At 42.4% G+C, this 18,870-nt stretch overlaps 1 protein-coding gene across 1 annotated transcript; it reads left to right on the top strand.

Moving 5' to 3' along the window:
* Positions 1–15,387: 15,387 nt before the first annotated feature.
* LOC123946531 (peptidyl-prolyl cis-trans isomerase D-like) lies at positions 15,388–16,422 on the top strand. The gene has a single exon (XM_046011890.1). It carries the CDS (start codon positions 15,388–15,390, stop codon positions 16,420–16,422), a length of 1,035 nt encoding a protein of 344 aa, XP_045867846.1.
* The last annotated feature ends 2,448 nt before the right edge of the window (positions 16,423–18,870 follow it).

Below are 18,870 nucleotides of genomic sequence, written 5' to 3' on the forward strand. Positions count from 1 at the left end.
TCAGAAATGGTGCGGTTGGTACAAATCAAACAAGAATTAGAGACTCACCATGTTGACAGCCGCAATGGAAGGAAGGGGAGAAGGGGTGGGGGAAGGGTGAGCCGATGACTGGAAAACAGAATAAAAACCCTGTGAGAGCCGAGGGCTCGTTCAACAACATGTTGACGCCGCATTTCTACTAATCACTTTCTGCGTTGCGCAGCCACATTTGGTCTCAGGCCCCTCCTGCCCGCCCTCCTTTACATCTATTTGAATAATGCTCAATTTATTGCTTAAAACCTCTGCGGGAAAATAGTCCCTTCCTGACCTCAAAAGTCAGCTGCCTTTAAATAATGCCATGAGAAGCCCCAGCCTTTCTGGCTGGACCCAACTTCCTCATGTAGGCTGAAACCCACTGACCACGGAACAGCTATGCTGGTCAGACACTGGGGAAATGCCCCTGAGGGATCGTTTTTGATATGCAAATGCTGATTTCACATGCTTTGATTTCCTAGGTCCCCTCTAGGACAATTCCAGAACCGAGAGCGCCGAAAGGCAGGTCTTCGCTAGGGGCTTGCAGAGACATTTCCCAAATGAACTCGGGATTTTATGAGTGGAAGGAAATACAGGCCACAACATGTTGGGTTCTCCTTTCCATCCGCACGCCCAGATTTCCATAACAGATTCACTCCAAATTGTCTCTATCTGTCTCTCGGCACAGCATGCCCCATATGGAGGCCTAATGAGTAAATTAACAGAACCTGTGGTGATCCATTTGTGAAGGACAAATTGGTTCCTAACGGAAAGAATCACTCCACACATTTATCTGCGAGTTTAGAATGTATAACCCTATGAAAGAATGACCCATTTGAGACAGATTGAATGTCTTTGAATCCAAATTAAGATGTTATTTCTCCTTTGATTTTGAATTTACTTACACTCAAACTAAGGAAGAAAAACTGTTTCTAAAATGTCAGATTCATGACATTTGCTTTGTGAAATCAAGAAATTCTTTTGGGGCGCCTGGGTGGCTCAGTGGGTTAAGCCGCTGCCTTCGGCTCAGGTCATGATCTCGGGGTCCTGGGATCGAGTCCCGCATCGGGCTCTCTGCTCAGTGGAGAGCCTGCTTCCCTTCCTCTCTCTCTGCTTGACTCTCTTGTGATTTCTCTCTGTCAAATAAATAAATAAAATCTTAAAAAAAAAAAAAGAAATTCTGGTTGTCCCAGGATACTTTACGCTGCTTTATACTGTACTGTACATATATCTTATATTCATATATTTATAATAGATGATTTATAACACATATTTATAGTATGTTCTACTATGTTAGAGATCATACGTTATGTTATATGTTCTATGGATACATAGTTCATGCTATTAGATTTCCTTCTACTGTACATGGCAAGAAAATCTCCCTCTGCAAATCCCAGGGTGCGTGTGCGTAGCTGCGTTTGAAAGACGATGCTATCGAGACAGAATCCTGGGGTGGAACCTTGTTCTCAGGAATGTTCCAACATAAACTCCCTCTGAAATGACAAGCCGGGAACTCACTTGGCCTCCTCTGGAATCACCAAGCGCTGAAACGGTTAAGACCATTCTAACTCGCAAAAATGTTATGATGATCCTGGTATCAGGGGAAAATCTTGAAAATGTTGTTTTAAGTCATGGAAAACTAGAGAAAAGTAACCGTCTTTGGCCAGTTTTTCCTCTAAGGTTTCGTATTGTGCTGTGTTGTGTTTATTTATTGGTTAAAACTACTTCTTTCTTCTCAAGTTTCTATGGATGAGTCTAAAACCATTTTTGTTGTTGTAATTTAGGAAATACAACCCTGAAATGTTACTGAATCTCCAGCTTATACGGAGATGGTCAACACGAGAGCTGCTCAGAGCTCTGGGTCACTTCTGCACTGCTTTCTGTATCCATATTTATGCATATCTACCCACATCCATCCCTGTTTCTCCGTCTGTCTGTGTGTCTATCTCTCCATCCACAATGATGGTTAACGGTATGTGTTCACCGGACCAGGCCTTGGGGTGCTCAAACATTTGGTCGTACATGATCCCAGAGGTGTCTGTCTGTGTCTATGGACGAGATGAACATTTGAACCCGAGGGCTGATAGAGACCTCTTCCTCCCCAGGGTGGCGGGCTTCATCCGATCTGTGGGAGGTCTGAATAAAACAAAAAGACTGAGTGAGAAGGAATTCTGACTTTCTGTCATTGAGCTGGGACATTGGTCTCCTCCTGCCTTTGGAGCCAGACTGGAGCCAGACTGAAGGTGAACCTTTGGCCTTTGGAGCCAGACTGAAGGTGAACCACCGGCCCTCCCCTAGTCGCCCAGCCTGGGGACTGCAGATCCTGGGGCATCTCAGGCTCCACGATCACGTGAGTCCTTTCCCTATAAACACCTGTCTGTCTATCCATCCATCATCCATCCATCTATCCTATCTATCTTCCAGCTATGTGTCTGCATCCATAATGTTGATGTACGGATGTTCTGTGCACACACGCAAACGAGTTCATGTCGCTCGCATACGCACATGGGAGGGGGAGGTCCCGGGAGGAGTGTGGACGCGCTCCCACCGTTCCCTACAGGTTCGAAGCAGACGACTGTTGGTCGGTACCGACAGGGATGACTGCCGGGATGACCGGAGCTGGTGGTGAACCTGCGTCTAGCCGACCCTGGGATGTGGCAGGCGCCATCCCTGGCTTGGGTCTCTGAGCTGACGTAGCAGACAGAACTTGAAAGTCTGTCTTAAATTGTTTCCTTAAAAAATCAGCAGTTCTAATGCTCATATATACGGGATCTCCTCCTCACTGTTGTCACGGCGTCTGCTGCTCGTCCTGAATCTGTCTCTTCACGGTGTTGCTAGGCAATTCCCGACACGGCTGGATTTAAATCAACACGGAGACGGCGCACCGAGCACATCCCTCCACCCGCCGCTCCCTCCTCACACCGACACGGGAGGCAGTGCGACCCTCCGCGCAAGGCCCTGTGACACATTCCGGGGGGTCATTTTGAAGAACTACATCTGAAAACACTGATAAGGTGAAAACAGTACGGTAATAGGTAAAAAGATATCTTTCTATTAAAAAGTTGGAATTTTGCAAGTAGTGATGGTTTCGCCATATCCCATCCCAAGATTTAATGTTAAATCTTCTTTTAAAATTTTTCTTTACATTTTTTTAATAAAACTCATGTTTGTTACATTTCATTGGCATTCATTTATTTTACACATATTTCTCTGGAATGAAATGTCTTCTAGTGAATAACATTTAATATCTTTGGATCTCAGAATTAATTATTCAAGAATATTTACTAAAGGCCCATGTAAAAGTGCTCAGCGAGAGGGGCACCCAGGTGGCTCAGTCGGCGGACCGTGCGTGATCGGGGTCGTGAGTTCAAGCCCCACGTTGGGCATGCAGCCTACTTTACATAAATAAATCGATTTATGAAAAGTACTCAGTGAGACATTTTGTGGAATGTAATGATAGAGAAAAGACAGTTCTTACCCTCCAGAAAGTTACAGTCAAATCTTATTATGAATACCCATTCTTATTTCACAGAGGACAAGCCTTCGTTTTGTGTGTTTTATCTGATTATCTAGGTAATGTATACTCATTGTCAGAAAATAAAATAAGCAGAAGGTTTTACTCACGCGGGTGATTCTGTCACGGGGATGGTGCTCAACGCTCGGCAGCCCACCAGGGTGTTTGGCCAGGGAGGCACCGATCGAGTGAAGGGACGCAACACGATACGCTTGAAGACATGTCTGGATGTGGTCTGTCCATCCCTGCCCCACCTGTCGCCCATGCCCTCCAGGGTGTCCGAAACACAGGACGCGTAGTGGTGCGAAAACTGTGTGTGTGGACGTTTGTCTGAGTGGAAGGAGTCAAGGTGGAGGAGTCCTCACTGGCGCTGAGTGTCCCTGTGCCGCCATGGGTCGCGCCCCCCAGAGACCACCTCCTCTCCCTGTCCCTGGGGACGACAGGATGCACGCTGTCATACAACCCAGGAGAAAGCTCCCCTCTCAGCGGCCAGAGCAGCACCGCGGACTCTGCTCTGATGCTTCCTGAGTGTGTCCAGCACCGCGCTGGAGATCACTGCACAGCTGGTGGGCAGGCAACACACGTGTTCCAGAGTAACGTCCTGGAGACCATCTGGGACCAGAACGGTTCATCTGACTCCAAATAAGCCGTGTGCAGAACTTCATGGACCCAAACAAGGGTTTTAGAAAACCAGGCTTGAAAGACAGAAAAGAAGGGAAGGAAAGAAGAAAGGAAGGAAGGAGGAAAGAAGGAGAGAGGGAGGAAGGAAAGGGGAAGGAGGGAAGGAGGGGGAATGAAGGAAGGAGGGAGAGAGGGAAGGAGGAACAAAGGAAGGAAGGAAGGAGGGAGGGAGGAAGGGAAGGTGGGAGGGAGGGAGGGAGGGAGGGAAGGGGAAAACCAGATCCTTATCAGAAGGGAGGTCAACTGGAAAAGAGTAACCATAGATCAAAGCCATTTCTTTCCTTTGGAGTTTGGTGTTTCCCCCCCAGAAATGTGTGCAACAAACTTAGAAATAATTTGTGGGACATTTCCCACATCATATTTTATGCAAATCATAATCACTCCATATGTTGTTTGGCTTGTTTATGAAGTTTAAAAGTAACTATTTAGAAAAACGCATGCCTAATGGGCTCTAGAGAAGCTTGTGCTTTTAAAGAGAAGCCCATGTCACTGCAAACAGATACAGTTTTCAAGATACAGATGCTCTCCGTAATAATTTCTTTCTCCATAAATTAATTCTCCCTATCCTCCTTGGCTTTGGTATTATACTAAAAATACGGGTTAGATTGACTATTCCACTTTTTTAAACAGGAGTTTGACTGAATAGTGCATTTGGTTATGCCTCCTTGTCCAAAGTTCGTTGCAAGAACACTCGTATTTTTGTCAATATTATAATCAGTTACATGAACAGTAAAAAGTCGTGATTTTTTATAGAAAACCTGCTCATTGTGCATCTCACTACACAAACAGATAAATGTCTTCACATCTGTGTTCCATTCCACACCAAACGCATACCTGTTCCAAAGAATCATTGGGAGACACCGAGGACGCAGGCTCTTCCCGAAGCCGGGAGTGTGTTCTATCATAAATACACACACGTGCAGTCGGCGGCTTGAAGGGAGCTTGGAGAAGTAGCAGAAAGACCATGAAACCCCCGTTCATTCAAATTCATCACCAACAGATCTGTGAGCCTCTCTAGGTATTGGGCTGTTTGGGGTTTTGGGGGTTTTTTAATGTTCAGTTACCCAACATGTAGTACATTCGTTTTTGATGTAGTGTTCAACGATTCATTAGTTATGGGTAACACCCAGTGCTCACCACAACACGTGCCCTCCTTAATACCCATCCCCCACTACCTCATCCCCACTCCTTCCGGAACCTTCCACTTGTTTCCTAGAGTCCAGGGTCTCTCATGGTTTGTCTCCCTCTCTGTTTCTTCCTCATCAGTTTTTCCTCCCTTCCCCTATGGTCCTCGGTACTATTTCTTATATTTCACGTATGAGTGAAACCTATGGTCACTGTCTTTTTCTGCTTGACTTATTTCACTCAGCATAATCCCCTCCAGTTCCATTCATGTTGATGCAAATGGTGGGTGTTCATCCTTTCTGATGGCTGAGGAATTTTCCATTGTGTATATGGACCACATCTTCTTTATCCATTCATCTGTTGAAAGTCATCTCAGCTCCTTCCACAGTTTATCTATTGTGGACATTGCTGCTATGAACATTGTGGTACAGGTGCCCCTTCTTTTCACTACATCTGTATTTTAAGGGTAAATATCTAGTAGTGCAATTCCTGAGTCTTAGGGTAGCTCTATTTTTAACATCAAGGAACCTCCTTATCTTCCATACTGGTTTCCAGAGTGACTGCACCAGCTTGCATTCCCACCAACAGTGTAAGGGTTTCTCTTTCTCCCTGTCTTCGCCAACATCTGTTGTACACTGACTTGTTAATTTTGGCCATTCTGACTGGTGTATCTCTTTGTGGTTTTGATTTGTATTTCTCTGATGGCTAATGATGTGGAGCATTTTTTCATGTGTCTATTAGCCATTTGTATGTCTTCTTTGGAGAAGTGTCTGCTCATGTCTTCTGTCCATTTCTTGACTGGGTTATTTGTTTTTTGGGTGTTCAGTTTGATAAGTTCTTTATAGATCTTGGATATCAGCCCTTTGTCTGTAATGTCATTTGCAAATATCTTCTCCCATTCCATGGGTGGCCTCTTTGTTTTGTTGACTGTTTCCTTTGCTGTTCAGAAGCTTTTTATCTTGGGGCGCCTGGGTGGCTCAGTGGGTTAAGCCTCTGCCTTTGGCTCAGGTCATGGTCACAGGGTCCTGGAATCAAGCCCCACATTGGGCTCTCAGCTCAGCAGGGAGCCTGCTTCTCCCTCTCTCTCTCTCTCTGCCTGCCTCTCTGCCTCCTTGTGATCTCTGCCAAATAAATAAATAAAATCTTTAAAAAAAGAAGAAGAAGAAGCTTTTTATCTTAATGAAGTCCCAATAGTTAATTTTTGCTTTTGCTTCCCTTGCCTTTAGAGACGTGTTTTGAAAGAAGCTGCTGTGGCTGATCTCAAAGAGGTTACTGCCTATATTCTCCTCTAGGATTTTGATGGATTCCTGCCTCACATTGTGGTCTTTCATCCATTTTGAGTTTATCTTTGTGTGTGGCATCGGAGAATGATCCCATTACATTCTTCTATATATAGCTGTCCAATTTGCCCAACATCATTTATTGAGGAGACTTTTTTCCATCAGATATTCCTTCCTGCTTTGTCGAAGATTAGTTGACCATAGAGTTGAGGGTCCATTTCTGGGCTCTCTGTTCTGTTCCATTGATCTACGTGTCTGTTTCTGTGCCAGTACCATGCTGTCTTGATGATGACAGCTTTGTAATAGAGCTTGAAGTCTGTCATTGTGATGCCCCAGCTTTGGTTTTCTTTTTCAACATTCCCCTGGTGAGTCAGGGTCTTTTGTGACTTCATACAAATTTAGGATTATTTGTCCCAGTTCTGTGAAAAATGTCAAATGTATTTGATAGGAATTGCACTGAATGTGTAGGTTGCTCTGGGCAGCATAGGCATTTTAAACAATGTTTATTCTAATCCATGAACATGGAATGTTTTTCCATCTCTTTGTGTCTTCCTCAATTTCTTTTATAAAGTTCTGTAGGTTCTTAAATACAGATCCTTTACCCCTTTGGGTAGGTTTATATTTAGGTATCTTATGATTTTTGGTGCTGTTGTAAATGGAATTGATTCCCTAACTTCTCTTTCTACAGTTACGTTGTTAGTGTATAGAAAAGCAACTTATTTCCGTGCATTGATTTTGTATTCTGACATATTACTGAATTGCTCTGTGAGTTCTAGTAATTTGGGGGTGGAGTCTTGGGTTTTCCATATAAAGCATCATGTCATCCGTGAAGAGAGAGAGTTTGACTTCTTCTTTGCCAGTATGAATTCCTTTTATTTCTTCTTATCTGATTGCTGAGGCTAGAATTTCTAGTACTATGTTGAACAATAGTGGGAGAGTGGGCATCCTTGTCGTGTTCCTGACTTTAAGGGAAGAGCTCTCAGTTTTTCCCCACTGAAAATGATATTGTCTGTGGGCTTTTCAGAGATGGCTTTTATTATATTGAGGTATGTTCCCTCTGTCTCTATACTATTGTCTTAAACCAGGATCAGGCCCAGGCTGAAGTCGGGAAGACCAAATGAAAGAGGACACAGGAGGACAGTATCATTTCGGAGGACCCAAAGCAGACACTGGATGGGCTTCTTTGGGTCCCACAGAATTAATATCTTGAAATCGAAATCCCAGGACCCCAGACCGTGACTGTATTTGGAGACAGGATCTTAAAAGAGGTGACTAAGGTAAAATGAAGTCACAAGGATGGACCCCAATCCAGTCTGACTGGTGCCCTTATAAGAAGACATCAGGACACAGACGTGTAGAGGGATGGTCACATGAGCACACACAGAGAGGATGGCATCACACACCCAGGACAGAGGCCTTGGGAGACACCAGACCTGCCCACACCTGCACCATGGTCTCCTAGCCTCCAGGATGCAAAACAGTAAATGTCCCTTGTTTATGTGCTGAGTTTGGGGTGCTTGGTGACAGCAGCCCAAACTGACTCGTGCAGGTGACAAGTGGGTTCTGTGGGCTCAGAAAGATTCTTCTGGGAAGGTGGCCCCATCGCAGGGTGGCTGAGAGCAGCTTCCCATGGGGGGATGCGCATCCTGGTTCCTGAGGGGAGCAGGAGCTCTGTCCCCTGCCTTCTGAGAGAGTTGCAGGCATGCGTGGAGCACAAGTGGGAAGTTCCACATCGTTTGGCAGCTTGTACAGACCTGCACCACCAGGTACCTCCTAAGAGATCATTTACTAAGCATCTCAGGAACAGAAGAGAAGAACACAGAGTGAACATAACTACATCACTTGCCTCCCCCAGGAAGTCTTACAACGGTCCTGTTGACAGCAGAATATCCATTTAAAACAAAAATATAGCCTTCCGTGGGACCCTAGGGTCTTCACTGTGGCAGTGAGCCAGGAAACAGAAAAAAAACGACACGAGGATTATTATTTGGGGCGTAAATTTTATGTATATTTCCCCTAGGCTGACAATCAGCCGACTAACTTATTCAGTCACCCGCTTTAGAAAGGTCTTCTGGGATGCCCACAAGAAGACAAGATTTGAGTCTCAGTTGTAAATCAAAATTGCTCCAACTAGATATTCTTGACTAATATCACTAATATGTTCCAGGCATGGAAAATTGTCTCCACAATGCTAGAAAACAACTTTAAGAGCTCCTATAAATGACAGACAAAAAATATGTATTTACCTTCAAGTAAATTTTTACAAAAGACGAGCCTCTGGTTCTGAGTCCGTTGCTTCTTTCGTGATGACGAAGGCAAAGTAATTGTTTACACAACGAATGGGGATCTTCGGCCATGGGGTTTCTTATAAAAATGAACAAGGAGCCCCAGCAACGAAGAGCTTTCAAAGTAGAGCAGAAGGAGCATGTTGCTTTCTGTCACTGAGGGACACTGTGACCTGAACACGTCTTCGGTGGGTCTGCTCTGGGTCTCACGAGACCGCAGCCGAGGTGTGTCACCTGGAGCTCTGGATTTTCTTCCAGACCTCAGAATTCAGTTCAGCGGTTGTGGAGACTGGGGTCACATTTTCTCTGGCTGTCCCTGGGGACTGCTCAGCAGGGGCGACTACCTGCACTTTCTGCACACAGACCCCCACCACCTGCTAGCCAGAGTCTCCAAGACCAGCGGCAGAAGGTCCCTCTTCAACCACCAAGACAGTGACGTGCAGCCCTCCTAAAAGCCAGTGGCCTGTCCCACCTGCACTCAGGAGCAGGGACTTCAGTGATCTATCACCATGATGTCACCACAGCAAGGGATAGAGAATTTTAAAGATGGGTGACAACATAGTGCAACGGAAGGTGAATTCCTGAAGGAGCCAGGGGAAATCTAGACAAAAGGGGAGTGGCCCATAACGGGATGTAAGAGGAGGCGGAGTCTGTAAACCAAAGGTGAGAAGGGAAGGTGGGAGAGACATCCGCCCTCGGGCAACGAGCCCCTGAGAATGTGCAGCTGGCAGAGAAGGAGAAGAGCAAAAACACTGAAAATGTAATGACTACAACTCACTTTGAAATTTGTTAAAATATAAAACCGAAAGGCACACAATTAAATCAGTGACATGGAGAAAACCACGTTAGCAGACAGAAAGCGCAAAGAAAAACAAGTACCATTTTGAGCCAATAAAAGTGCAAGGCAGAGACAAAAGGTCTAAGTTGTATATTTATTCACTGAACCTGAGGAAAAATGTGGAAAAACTGGAAAAGAAGCCAAGACCAAGAACGCAAAACCAAAGCAAAATCCTAAACTATAAAAACTTACCATGTGCTGATTGTTTCTAATTCCAATAAAATGACAGAAAAATAGGGCAAAATTTTAATTATAAAAACTAACTAAAATAATGTACAGACATATGCATTTTTAAAATTCCAAAGTATAAATAAAGATCACAGTAGCTTCATAATCTTGTCCAGCTCTAATTTTTGAAGGGCGGTGTACATCATTTTTATTTGCAGTAAAAAACAGGAATTTAAGAATTTAAGAATTTTGTAAGCAGCCAAGTTTTCATTGATGGGTCGCGGTAACCAATGGTAAGAACATCAGGAATAATGACGTGCAGTTTATAAACTCTTCTCCTGTCCTTCTTGGGGAAAAAAAAAAGAATTTAAGCACAATTTCAACTATGAAGCTATTGGACAATAAACAATTCAAACATAAACTAAACTAATTTAGATCTAACCTAGGACCAAAACTATGGACTGTGATAACACAAGGAAAGCATGTTAAGGATAAACCTGGGCTCAGTGTTTCAAATGTGGCAAAATACCGGTCAATAAATCAGACGATTTTAAAAATAACTTTTCAAAAAGACCAGTTATTTTTTCAGTATGGACATAAGGAACGGCATGAGTAATAACGGGGTAATAAAATCTCTCCCCTTACTGAAGCCAAAGTGTGATTTTGATCATCAGGTAATTAAATAATTAAAGAAATACTTTGTATCTCTTCTGCATCTGTAGCATAGAGGAAAGGGAGAACTAACAGCAGAGAAGATCGTGGGGGAGGGGACAAAAAATAAAAACAAAATAAAAACATATAAAAGAAAACAGTAACTCCCCAAATGACAATCAATCTAATGTTGGGTTTCAAAACCATTTGAAACAGTCTCGCTAAAACACAGAGATCTGTTGGAATGGAGTACGGAGAACCCTATCAGCTTTGATAGAACAAACAGATGGGAAAGAGCTTAAAACACAAAGTAAATACGCAAGTCCTACACATGTAAAGATCTCCCATTATGCATTCTACGCTGAAAAACAGACCGCCTCTTCAGTGCCCGTATTCAGAATTAACACTGCATCGGATCCTTCATAAATCCCCTGCGGTAGAAACACACCGGCTGTATTTGCTCAAATACTGTGACACAGCGGCAGAATGTTAAATGTATCCCTCCCATACGTGTGTGCATTTTTTTCTTAAATGGTGAGTGTGGTGCCGAATGCGTGTTTGGGAATTTAGCTCTGACTCGGAAGTTCGGAGCTCATCTAGCAGACTGATTAGCCTACTGCGTCCATCTCCGTGATCGGCCCTGATGCCTCCCGCTAAGCCAAGTGTCTGTCAAATTCTGCTCATGATTAGTTCCTTTTTTTTCAAATGAACACGATAAAGAATGGATAAAGATAAAGATGAAAATTTGTTTAGTGTTCCAGCCCTAGAATGTTCATCTAGGATGTTGGTCATGGATTCATTTCTCCAAAGTTAATCTATGCCTATTGATATTATCAAAGCTCTGCTCCCTTGGAAAATAAAATAACTATCAAAAGCAGCCTGCAGAGAACCTGCGTTGTCGGGCAGGTAGCATGAGACACAAAAGAAGGAGTTCCCTAGGAACTGTACAGAACGGCTGTTAAGAAATTTCCGTATAAAGGAACCCTCCAGGTTCTTCTTCCAAAAGATCAGCTGGTCCTCTCCCACAGACAGGAGTTTTACATGTTATTTACTGAGGAGCAGACGTTTGCTTCCTCTTCCAACACAGCCACAGGATCCACAGAGAAAGCCATCCTTCTGCAAGACGTCTGCGTTAGCCCTCGGCGCCCGCTCCCCTGCGGCCCCGCACATCTTCGTTTCAAGGCCCTGCCTCACGTGGCGCTCGGCCAGCCTGGCAGTCCTGGGAGACAGCTGCAAGAGGCAGGACGGAGGCTTCGCTCCTGGAGCTCCCAAGCACCGCCCTAAAATTAGCTGGAAACGAGGCAATGTTGAACAGGAAGAAAATTATACTTTACCAATGATGCCCAAAGAAAGTGGATGTGTAAATACAGATGACATCTGGACTGCTTTTCCTCTGTGGCTTTTCTTCCCTGCACAATCCCAGCGCCTCGACATGTTTGTGTAGGATCACGAGAGGATGGAGAATGCAGACACTCGCTGATGAGCTTCAAGCGCCTGAAGAAAGCTGTACCCCGAGTAAATAGTCATCGAGGTTTATAGGGCACCTTTTACTTGAATATAAAACAAAAACAAAAACAAAAACCTTTTACTTGAATATAAAACAAAAACAAAAACAAAACGTGAACCATTGAACCAATCGCAGCTGTAACAAGGGTATGTCCTACCTCCGTGCGGTGCATCCATTACAGACCTGTCTAGTTGACCTGTACCCCTGCCCACTAGAAATCAAGCCCATTCCCTTCTTTTATTTCCAGCTTCTCAAAGAACTCTTCCCCTAGCCCTGCCCGAGAGTGGTTACTTCCTCTTGTTTACCTTGAATCCCATCCGCCTTTTCTAGTTTCTCTGTGTGGGTGTACGGTGTCTCTTCTACGCCCACTGGCACCCTGTGCAAAGCTTGCCTTGTTTGCTCCCCTGTAGAGGTTCTGATTGAACAGGGATGCTAAAACCTGTAATGTGTTTCAACAGGATAATACTCTTCTCAGTTACCCAAAAAGAAAAAAAAAAAAGCATCACTTGTACTTAGGTTGTCCTCCGCAATGTAAATAGGGTTGCCTGCACCCCCCCACTCTTCAGTTGGTGGCAACCCCAGCCCTTACGTCCGTGCACACTCCCCAAGATGCCCCAGCCACGGTCCAGATCTGCCTTGTGCAGTTCACAGTACTGACCGGCAGAAAGTGTTTGGTTGGAGGGGTACGCTGACAGCCACAGCGTTCTGAGTGTGGTCGCGATTCCTGCAAGACACCTGTCCATGTCGGGTAGCCCTAGTTTCCCAAGTCCATACTGGTCACTTGGCTTTCTCTCTTTGTCTGCCCACAGGTAACGTCCCGTCCCCCGTCATTCTCGTTCGTGGGCCCAGTGATCCGCCGCCCTCTCTCGCCCAAGTCTTCCATTCTGCAAAGTGGTCAGTGTGTAATTCAGTTTGCCATATTGAGAAACACCCCTTTGCCCTGACTCTTTGGGGGACACCCAGGGTCTTACCTTGTTCTGCACTAAGGTGAGAAAATATTTGCCCAAACAATAATTTTCCCTTTAAAATGAATTCTGAAGCCTGATGTGGAACCAGAAGTATATCCTTTACCTAACAAATAAGTGAGCAAAGATGGAGAGTGTCAGATACTTGCAAATGGCTTTCAGGTATCTAGTTTAAAGGTGTGAATGTAATTCTTAGTATTTGAATCATGTCTACACCAAGCAAAAATAATGAAATATGAAAAAACTCATTCTCTCAGATTTCCTGCACTCAAAATTCCAAACAATTAACTTGCATGCTTGCATGACTTTTTTCCTGATTTGGTAGAATGGGTAAGTTGCTTGGCTATTGCACAGAGACAACCTGAGACATCTGTCTTGATTTCCTTATTCCCTCAGGTATCATTCCCTAATAAATATATGCACTCCATAAAGCCTATATCATAAATATAGACAGCTGACTCATCGTGCTAACTAACAGGATTTTAGTCGTTTCCCCAAAGAATGTGCAAAGCAATTCAGCTCCAATCCAAGTGGAAAAAAAAATCTCTGAATCTTATATTTTTAGCAAGCATCATACTTTGTTATATAAGGATGCTGAGGAAAAGTGTAAACCCACACCTAATATAGAGAAACCATCCAGCGGGCATGTCCTACCCTTTTCCCAATATGCTATGATTGTGCTCATGCTCCTCAACGAGTTCCTAAAATATCAGTCACAGTCTACTGATTGACAAACAATGATGGAGAATCTGTTCTATGCAGAGCCCAGCACTTGATGCCCTGGGACAAATAATGAAATAAGAGATGGCCTCACACAAAATTACATAATGTTGCAGTCCTAAAATTGACATGAACTTGATGGTGGGTTATGAGGTCGTAGCTGGTTTATAGCCAGTCGCATTGCAGAAGCTCAGAAAGAGAGCAGAGTGACATGTGTGTGTGCATGGAGAGGGTGGAGTGTGCGTCTGTGTGCGCTTGAGTGCACGTGTGTTCCATATTCACATGAAGACCGAAAGTTTCTGAGGAAGAAATAATGCAAGATTCTTACATAACCAATCCAGGAAGTTCATGAAATGCCATGATAAAGGGCAGTGAGTTTACGAGAAATTTTACTTTGGTCCCTAATGGAGGAGGGAGATACAAGGGTGATATGAAATCGGTTAGTTTTCTTCGGTGGTGACACAGCTGACAAGGAGTGGAGTCCCACACACAGGTCTGTGACTTATCTGACCTCTGCGCCAGAGGGTGAATGCAGTAAAATGAAGACCAAGTCATTTAACCTTGCCTTGAGAATGTATCCATCAGAGTAGTGCTTTTTTTTTTACGACTTATTTATTTTAGATAGAGAGGGAGAGGTAGAGAGAGGAGGGGACAGGGAAGAGGGAGAGAATCTCCAAGAAGACTCCCTGCTGAGCAAAGAGCCTGGTGTGGGGTTCAATCCCATGACCCTGAGATTATGAATGGACCAAAACCAAGAGTCAGACACTTAACTGACTGAGCCACCTGGCCACCCCAGCATAGTGCTCGCTCTTTCTTTCTTTCTTTCTTTCTAATGCTTCACTTCCAAGTCCCAGAATTTAAAACTTCTACCTTACCTCCATTCTTCTTTTTGAAGACCGATCATTCAAATGACCATAATTTCCAGTTTTGCACACTTGGAAATCAGTGGCGCACGGTGCTTCCTATCAGAGAGTGGTAGGAAGTCCCCAGTCCTGTTCTTGGGAAAGCTGCCCTCAAGCCGGCTTCATTCTGAATTCCTGTACATGGTCTGCATCCTATTTTGAAACTCAGCTCTTTTAGGGGAAATCCAAGAACAGAAGCAAAAAAGAGCCACAGAGTTTCACCTTCTCAAGGGATTCCCACCCATGGCTCTCTTCTCACTGACACATGGGACAGAAAGCAAGTGTCATGGAGTTCTCCCATGGAACTGAAAGGCACCTGCCATGCTCAGAGGAGGCCACTAGGAACCACACAATGAGTCGCAGTTGTTACCAGAGCCCACAAACACCAGGCTTACTGAGTCCTCTGGACATTTATCCAGCATGAAATTAGATAACAAGAATGTCAGCAGCTCAGAGTTTACCAGAAGTACATACAACAGAAGTCATGTGTATATTAATATGACTCTGAAAATGTGTCTCCTATGCATGCTTAAGTTCTGTATTAGTCAAACAAACAAACAGAATTTAAGAATAAGAAACATTAAAAAGAAGAAAATATTAAGTAGAAGAAATAGAGATAATCATTAACTCTAGTAAAATTCAAAATTAAATTAAAATAATCATTGAGGGCTTTCCGGTTGAGCTGCAGGTGGTCCACGAGGTTCTCTAAATTCACTGCCAAGCCCATCTGCAATTCAAAATGTTGCACCCGTCCCCAAAAACTAAGCCTTCCAACCCCGGTACCCCCAGAGTCTTCTTTGACGTGGACATCAGAGGGGAGCGAGTTGGTCGAATTGTCTTAGAATTGTTTGCAGATACTGTACCCAAAACTGCAGAAAATTTTTGTGCATTGTGTACAGGAGAAAAAGGCATTGGACCCACCAAAGGGAAACCTCTCCATTTCAAAGGATGTCCTTTCCATCGAATTATTAAGAAATTTATGATTCAGGGTGGAGACTTCTCAAATCAAAATGGGACAGGTGGAGAAAGTATTTATGGTGAAAAATTTGAAGATGAAAATTTCTATTATAAGCATGATCAGGAAGGTTTACTGAGCATGGCAAATGCAGACTGCAATACAAATGGTTCTCAGTTCTTTATCACAACAGTCCCAACTCCTCACTTGGATGGGAAACATGTGGTATTTGGCCAAGTAATTAAAGGAATGGGTGCGGCAAGGATACTGGAAAACATAGACGTGAAAGGTGAAAAACCTGCCAAATTGTGCGTTATTGCAGAATGCGGAGAATTGAAGGAAGGGGATGATTGGGGGATATACCCAAAAGATGGCTCTGGTGACAGTCATCCAGACTTCCCTGAGGACGCAGATATAGATTTAAAAGATGTAAATAAAATTTTACTAATAGCTGAAGATGTAAAAACTATTGGAAATACTTTTTTCAAATCTCAGAACTGGGAAATGGCCATAAAAAAATATACAAAAGTTTTAAGGTATGTGGAAGGTTCAAAGGCTGTTACTGAGCAAGCAGATAGATCGAAGCTACAACCTATAGCTTTAAGCTGTGTGCTGAATATTGGTGCTTGTAAACTGAAGATGTCAAATTGGCAGGGAGTAATCGACAGTTGTTTGGAGGCTCTTGAAATAGACCCATCCAATACCAAAGCATTGTACCACAGAGCTCAAGGATGGCAAGGGCACAGAAAGATAAAGAGAAGGCAGCATATGCAAAAATGTTTGCCTAATAGGAAATTGTTTTACTTAAATATGCATTGATTATTGTATAAAGGCAATAAGAAAATTTAAAGGTTTTTGTCTGTTATATGTGATCCCTGATGTGTTTCCTTTGATACTTCAGTTTTCCATTGTTTACAGTTTAGGAATACTGAAAAAAGCTCACTCTTAATAAAACAGTGTTACAAAAAAAAATAATAATCATTGATCATTGATCATGTGTTTTATAAAACTTATTGTAACTGTTTAGAATGTTCTTAAAGATAAGTAATACAAAGTTAAAATATTTAATGTCAAAAAAATTAAATCAAAACTAGAATTAAAGGCCGTAAAGAATAAGCCACAGATATTTGTGGGTAGTTAGGGTGGAAGTAGGAAAGAAAGAAAACTGTGTTTATATCAGTGAAAGTCATAGAAATTTGTCTATACTGTGGGTGTTGATAAAGACATAAAGCTTAAATGTATTTGCACAAATTTAGAGGAATCTGCTAGTACTGTTAGGATATGATATGAAAAACAATAACGTTCATCAGTCAGTATTAATAAGCAACGACAAATGAGAAAACAACAAAAATGTGTAATTAAGAGAATATGCAATACACTGTAACTGGATTAATGTAAAGAATTTGTTTGACAATAAATATAAATGGATTATATTTTCCTAATAAATAATCTTTCATTAATTTAAAAGGCATCTTTCAGTCATACATTACCTCAAGGGTATACATATTTTTAAATGGCACAGAAATGTTGAGAACAATGGAATAACTATGTTTTCCTGGATTATGACCAAAAAAAAAAAAAAAAGGAGTGAAAGTACAGATACCTAAGTTATCAAGAGATGTGAGCACATGGACTGAGGTGTTTCAAGGATAAGCGGTGATGGCAGAAGAAAAAGAGAAAGAAAAGAAGCAATTCATCAAAAAATCCAATGAGGAATTAAAGCAGTACTGATAACCACAGTTAGAATTCAATAAATATATTTGAGTGTACCTAGTAGGAAAGAATGGAACCAAGCACCAAAAATCACTGAAGGGAATTTCTTCTTCTATTTCTACATTTTAACTAAGATATGCATTGTTTATTTTCCTCTCTCAAAACAGAAAACTTCATTTCACAATAAGACACATTAATTATTTTCATTATCAGCAAACAGAATTCAAGTGATCTGTCTTCTCTGGAAAACCCTCATAGTATGGTGTGGAAACTTGGGGGGTGGGGAAATGCCTACTCATAAACAGTAAACATTGTATCTCTGACTTCAAGTATTAAATAAGTCTAAATTTTTAAATTAGTTAGAGTTGAAATACACTCCACATATATTCAAGGTTGTAGGTTGCATGCTGTAGGATTTCACTGAACAATCAGAAAAAGCCAGCTTAGGAATGGTTTCTTGACTGTTTCTTGTATTTTTAAGAGAAACCTAACTTATCTGGAATGAAGAGATTATCAAAAAATGATGTGATTGAAGGAACTCTTGCTCCTACCTGATCAGGTAACAAGCTTTCTCTGATGTCATTCCTCATCATTTGTGTTCATTCCCCTCAATATGCTGCTTCTCTCTATTCCCATGTCATCTTCTGCTTCTTTTATCCACTCTGCTCCCACGCCCATCTTCATATCTGAGTTCATTTTCCTACATAAATTTATAAGGTTTGCAGTTTTCACGCTAGCCTTGGAATCTCTTAAATACTTAAATGGACTACTTGGAACTATAATGTATTTCACTTAAAAATGAATACATATGGTAAATAATGACTCGAAGTTTTAAGATACAGCTTAGGGAGAATGACATTGGTTTTAGTGTTTTATAACCAACTGAGCCATTTCCAAAAGGATGTCCAGAGGACTTGAAAGAACCAGACCTAAGAATGTATCTGGAAAAAAATCAACCCAGTGGAATAATTAGTTGCCAGGAAATTAGGCTAACTCACTCAGAATCCAGCATTTGATATTTGATCCTAATTATATCTCAGTAAGATGTGGACCAGAGGAGGTTTTGATGGAAGCAAAGTCCACCTACTTATAATTAAAATTGGATTCTTAGTGACTCGGCAGTCAAAGGTCTAAGGAAGCCTATGGCGTTTGCCCCCTGAGTTTATAGGCACATCATTAATATATGAAACTTCTATTTGAAATTTTTTCAAAGAAAAACATCTGTTTTAATTACTGAGCAGGCAAATCAACATTTATGAGAAACATTATATTGCCTTTTTCTGACATACTGAAAAAGCCATCAACTGATTTTCCAATAATTATGTTTTTGGTTCTTACATCAACATCTGCAAACCAGACCTTCAGCATCCGGTAAAGTCAATCTCCGCAAGCCTTATCAAAGAGGAGAGCGGATGCTGCCTCACATCGTCATGCTCCCCAGTTTGGAACAAACAATTGGCTGAGTAGAGCATGTTCGCTCCATTCTAGATTGCAAAGCAAAAGAGAGAAGTGAAAATGTGGAACACATAAAGAATCCAGTGCCTCGTGGAATAA

Source organism: Meles meles, chromosome 7 (genome assembly GCF_922984935.1).
Source record: "Meles meles chromosome 7, mMelMel3.1 paternal haplotype, whole genome shotgun sequence".
Lineage (NCBI taxonomy): Eukaryota > Metazoa > Chordata > Mammalia > Carnivora > Mustelidae > Meles > Meles meles.

Coding starts and splice junctions, on each gene's coding strand:
- LOC123946531 (XM_046011890.1), top strand. CDS start 15,388: ATGTTGCACCCGTCCCCAAAAACTAAGCCTTCCAACCCCGGTACCCCC.